Genomic DNA, 6000 nt, shown 5'->3' with positions numbered 1-6000 from the left:
AAAGCTCAAGTGTTTTTACAAGGTTTTCACCATAGGTGGCAAAAACATCTGAGCCTTGTCTACACAGAAGTACTGGCAGTTCCAAGCATTTGAAAATCATGAGAGGCTCAAATAAAATAATAATGGGATAATTTGTTTTGTTTTCTGATTGTTTCACATTTTCCCAATTTTTCCTGAAACAATGGTGGCTAGAAACTTGCATTTAAAAAACAAAACAAAACTGAAAACTGAGATTCTCATGTAATTCCATAGTTCCAGATGCTGAGGCTTCAATTAATCATGACCTTGCAACTTTCTATTAGTACTTGCATCTTTGCTACCACAAGTGCAGCTGCAACATGGATGACAGCTGATATAAATGGGATACTAATTCTAATATAGATAAGGACAAAGCATGTCTACACTAGAAAGTAGTAATGCTTTAACTATGTCATTGTAGTAAAAGTGGGTCTACCTCTCCTAGTGAGGATGAAGTTATGTTGGTAAAAATGTACTTTATACTAGTATAGCTATTCCTGTACAGCAAAGAGACTAACTATAAATTGCCTTTGCACTAATATAACTACATTAGTTTAAAAACAAAATCACACCCCTAACCAGAATAGTTCTATTAGTAAGACTTTTCAGTGTTCACCAGGCCTAAAAATCAGCCTATTCCCCTCAAGTGGAAAGTAGGACTGCTGCAGCATTGTGTGCTAGCCTTAATCAGGCCCTCTGATGATCTTGCCCAAGGCCTCCCCCAGAGATTGAGGTGAGGTCTGGATATGCCACCCAGGCCAAACAAGGTGATGGTGATCACAAAGCAGCAGAAAAACAAAGCCACAGTTGTTGTTGATCCTGCTTCCCATTTTACCTTTAATGAAATCCAAAGCACAAAAGGTTTCAGATGTTAGAAACTAGGAATTAAAGTACTAACTATGGCCCTGCTGAAGATATCCCGGGGAGAGTCAGAGCAGGGGGAGGCACGGGACATTGGAAAAGGTGGGGCCATCAAGTGCTAGTGCTACCTTGGAGGCAAGGCAGAGAGAGCAAGGAAGTCGGGTTGCAAGCTGGGAACATAAGAAGGGTTTGGGAGGCAGCGGGGATTGGGACAAGCTGAGGACGTAAACGTCAGGGGAATCAGTGTTGGAAGGAGCAGAAGGTTAGAGGAGCCAGCTGGTAGGTTGGGGAACAGAGACAGGGCCTCTAGTGGTGGGAGCTTCATTGCAGCTGGATTGCCCTGGCTTTACCCCACCCCTGAGCGCAATTCAGCGAGCGGGAGTGGGCGGCAGAGCCCCTAGGGGTCGCTGGTGCGGAAGCAGCAGGCTCCCGGCGCGGCTGGGGAAGGAGGGAGCGAGCGAGCCAGCGCAGAGCTGCAGAAGGTGGCTGGCGAGGAGCGGGCTCGGGGGCGCAGACAACTTCGCTGCGAGTTGGAGCCGGCAGCCCGCGGTGCCTGGGCTGTAACCGGACACCGGGGAGAGAGCGGCGGCGGGGCGGAGGAGGAGAGAAGAGCTCGTAAGGGGGTAGGAGGATGGTGGCCGCCGCCGCCTCCTCCGCCTAGCCGGACTCCGCGGCGGCGCCCGGGACTCGCGCTCCGAGCCGGGCTCGGGGCAGCCGGCCATGGGGAGGGGGCAGCTCGCCTGAGCTCCCGCTAACTTTCCCCCCAGGCGGGCGGAGCGGGGCAGGCGGATGGAGGATGCGCTGTCCCCGGCGGGCTGTGTGAGCAGGGGGCGGCGGCGGGGACGATGAAGAAGCAGCAGCAGCAGCACAGCAGCAGGGGCTGCCAGGAGCCCCGGCCCCATGTGGCCCCTTCAGCTGGAGGGGGGCCTGGGCAGGGGGGTGCCTGGAGGAGGCGGCGGCCCCTCTCGCTGCTGCCTTTCCTCTCGCTCCGCGACTACGGCTTCTGCATGGCCGCCCTGCTGCTCTTCTGCCTGGGCTCCCTCTTCTACCAGCTCAACGGGGGACCCCCGCACTTTCTGCTGGACCTGAGGCACTATCTAGGTAAGGGCGGCTGGCGGGAGAGAGGGGGGTGAATGCTGCGTGGGGAGCCCCCTCCCCAGGGCTGGGAAGCTCGCATGCCTGATAGGCTCAGCCCCACTCACCGCGGGGACTTGTTGCAGCTCCTGCTGCCTTGACGTGCATCCCCTCCGTGGCGGCGGTAGGGGCAGCGGAGGATGGATGCCCTGCTGCTCAGCCGGCCGGACAAGCATCGCGGGGCACTGCTGAGCCCAGGGGGTGCGCGCGGAGAGCCAGGCTGAGCAAGGAGCAAGTGGCCCAGCGCACACGCTGTGCCAGGCTTGGCTCCCGCAGGGCTTCGTCGCTCGCCAGAGCCCCAAGGGATCAGAAATTGGTCCCAGCTGGAAAATCTAGCGGCGTCCACTGAGGTGCAGAGCTGCGATGCTGATCCAGGCCTGGCTAGTTTAATTCTCTAGTCCTTGAATAACCGGGCTTGCGAAGATATTTTTCACTTTTGTTAAACCCTTCAAAAAAGAGAGGCTCCTTTCTCGAGAGTGTCTTGACCCCGGATTTCCTTAGGCTCAAGGACTGCACCTTCCTAATCCGTATTCCTAATGGTGTTCATTCAGGCTGAATGTTTCTCGCAAGGAATGTGAACCTCTCTCAACTATGTGGCTAGGGGAAGCACAGAGGGTGAGGCTAAGCCTCTGGCTTCCTGAGTTAAAGAGGTGATTCCCTAGAAAAATAGACTTTTGGGTTGATGAGTGGAAGGAAAAGAAGTTTTGTGAAGAATTTTGGAAGTAAATGTGCAGGATTTTATATTCGGAGTTTGTATAAGAAGCAGTGATGTATTGGTATAGTTCCCAAATGAGAAGCTCTGTTTACACACAACTGTGCTACTGGTGAGGAGTGCTTTTTGTAAATACCTATGAGTATGTGTTTAAAAAGCAGGGAGTAGGGAAAAGGATGATCAGAACCAACTTGCTGAGAAAGTAGAGCTTTGTCAAAAAGTAGAGGACAGTGCACTGGAGACTGTTTCTAAAATCTTAAACTAAATTAAGGCCTATGATGGCCTTTTGTCTGTCCTTTTAAAACTTGTATGGAGAAAGGGTTTATAAATCTATATCTCCACTACTAATTTAGATTAGAACTTGGAATTGCAAGTGAAAACTACAGTTATTGCCCTCAGGATATAAAATGTGGAAGTTCAGGTATAACAAGTCATATATTTTCATATTTGTAGTACAGAAATACTAGGAGTTGTTTTACATTGTAGAGGAGACAGGAATGAACAGGTATCTGAATAAATTTAATATTCTGTTTATTCATGATGGAATAGATTTGTCTGTTTCTGAACTTTGAGTGAGATTTTAGGTTCAAAGCTTCTTTTATCCTTGACTGTAATGTTCCTTAGCAGTTTGGCCATTACATTGCCAAGCTTATTTAAGCATTTTTGAAATTTGCAGATCTTTGTCTAAAACACTTTTGTGAAGAATGAAGTATAAAAAATACATTAATGATTTTTACCATAAGTGTTTCTCTTGTTAGTATGTTGCTGATTTGATCTTTGTCCCTTATTAAAGATGTCTGGAATTATTCATATAAACTAAGCATTGTAGAAAGAGCCATTGATTTGCCCGCCGGAGGACCATATTCACTTTAAAACTAAAATACAAGAGTTGATGAGAAAGCTAACACGTTGCTCTTTGAGACTAAATTAAAATAGAAATGATCTGACTAAAACTGAAAAGTTTTCAGGCCCACATTTTAACATCACTAAGGCTTTGATTGTGCGGGTAGGCATGCAAACAATTTCATGTGGTCTTGGTGATGTCAGTGGGACTGCTCACACCCAAAATCAAGATAAAGGGACACAATCAATTTTCAAACTACATTTCCAATCTGAAAATGTTGTACCAATCATTTATTAGAGGAAACAACTAAAGCTACTAGAACAGAAAAGGAATAGGGGACAAACATGGGTTTCTCTAGGTTTTGTATTTGTTTACTTGGTGCATTTGACAGTGTTTTGCATAGTGTTGTTGTTTTCTTGATCAGTTGCACTACTCTGGGGGGAGCTCATGGGCAGGCTTTTCCTCAGGCTCTGCAAGAGTGTTTGCAAGCAGTACAGCCTACCAGAAATTGAAACTGAAAGTGAGACTGAAGAGGCAGCAGGCAGGTGTGTATTCAGAGAAATGGGAGGGTAGAGGCTGGGAATGGGCCTGATCAGGTTTTGTTTGGTCTTAGGCCTGACCAAATCATTTTTTTTTTTAAATGTCAAGATGTGCTATTTATTTGCCTATTTAAAAAAATATTAAGTTTGCCAATGGCCATTAAACTTTTTTATGGCAAAATTTCTTGCCATTTTTGGCCATATGCTTTCCTTTCCCTTATTGAACTGTACACAGAGGGGAGAAAATACATTTGAAAAAAAGATGTGATGTCTTCCTGAGGGAGAGAGTATGTGATAGTTCCTCTTTGCATAGCTATCTTTCCACTTCTACAAAATATTTGCAAGGCTATGTGGAAAAAATGGGCAGAGCATGGTGGATGTGGAGCTGTCAACCCCATACTTGAATCAACTCAAAAGGGAAAACTGGAAAGCTAGCATTAACTCCTGTTTTACGTTCTAGGTCTGATTCCAGTTTTATGTCAGTGTGACTCCACTGGGATAAAACTCAAGTAAAAAAAAAATAGTGAATCACAACTTGTGTGACGTGACTTTACAGCTACAGCAGTAGGGCAGTGTAATTGCTGATTCTGTCATGTTGCCATAGACAAAGAGGAGGAGGGGACTTAGATTTAGAGAGCATCAACTAGAGTTCCTTAATGTGAGTGAGGAGGATCCCCTGGTGGTGGGGAGATTAGATCTCCTAAATTCTGGTTAGTCCTGTGAATTTTGGGGAAAATGCTTGGGCTCTTTTTCCTTGGAGCTGCAGTATTTTTGTGTTAAATTATTCCCCTTTGCATGCGTTTGCCTATGGAATGTTCATATTGCCTACAGAATGTTCATATAGCACGTGAAATATCATATCTACCTTAGCTGTTTCGAGTGGTTGTTATTGCCATAGGATTAACTGTTTAATGGCCAATATGAAATAAGTACTGTTGTGGGCTCAGTATTGTTTGCAGTACACAAATTTTAATCACGTTACTGAAACTGCTATCTCTGGTGGCACTAACTGGCATTCCTGTTGGCAGTCTCAAGGGAGAGACCAAGGATCTGATTGCATATGGAGGCTTCCTATTCTGTGAACCTCCTGTGGCTGGTTAACCAAAGCACTTCAGTGTCCAGGAAGGCCAGTCTAGCTCCTTTTAACAAGCACTAAATTCTCTCTTGCTCACACTTTTCATTCCACCATAAATTTAAAATAGCCACTATTGTTGTTGGGCCTGCTAAAGCTTGCCATCCCCAGCCTTCCCATTTCTAAAAGCTGGTTCTTCAGCAGCAGTCTAATAATATTTGTAGAGCCATGCTGATGGGGTTTGATGCTATTTTAACATGAGAGGTGTACTCTGTAAATTTAAAGTTTTTAAAATAAAAACACCTGGGGGAAAAAAAACCTGTCTCTTGCCAAATTGAAAAGAACATAGTTGATGATAAAAGAAGAGCTATGTCTTACTTCTCTAAAAGCGAACAGACATTGGAGAAGAAAAATTCTAACTAAAAATTCTTGACAATGTCTTTTTAATTTTACTTTTTGTACTTTACTGAAAACATTTAATATATTTTAATTAGGGCTGATTAATCGCATGTGATTCAAAATTAATTGCGATTAAAAAATTAATCGCGATCAATCGCAGTTTGAATTGCACTGTTAAACAATGGAATACCAATTGAAATGTATTAAATATTTTGGATGTTTTTGTACATTTTCAAATATATTGATTTCATTACAACAGGGAATATGAAGTGTACAGTGGTCATTTTATATTTATTACAAATATTTGTACTGTAAAAATGATAAAAGGAATAGTATTTTTCAGATCACCTCATACAATACTCTAATGCAATCTCCTTATCTTGAAAGTGCAACTCACAAATGTAGACTTATTTTTTTACAT

The 6000-nt window shown here is 44.5% G+C and overlaps 1 protein-coding gene across 4 annotated transcripts in view; it reads left to right on the top strand.

Moving 5' to 3' along the window:
• The first annotated feature begins 1174 nt into the window (after positions 1 to 1174).
• The window catches only part of UST (uronyl 2-sulfotransferase), a 276031-nt gene continuing 271205 nt past the window's right edge, over positions 1175 to 6000 (top strand). For all 4 annotated transcript variants that reach the window (XM_039532953.1, XM_039532954.1, XM_039532955.1 and 1 more), the window contains exon 1: positions 1175 to 1980. In XM_039532953.1, the coding sequence (XP_039388887.1) occupies positions 1725 to 1980 (256 nt within the window). In that variant the 5' untranslated portion in view covers positions 1175 to 1724. The remainder of the gene's footprint in view (positions 1981 to 6000) is intronic.

This window comes from Mauremys reevesii, linkage group 3, assembly GCF_016161935.1.
Source record: "Mauremys reevesii isolate NIE-2019 linkage group 3, ASM1616193v1, whole genome shotgun sequence".
NCBI lineage: Eukaryota > Metazoa > Chordata > Testudines > Geoemydidae > Mauremys > Mauremys reevesii.
Note: the sequence above shows the minus strand (reverse complement) of the source record. Positions and strands in the feature narration are given on the sequence as shown.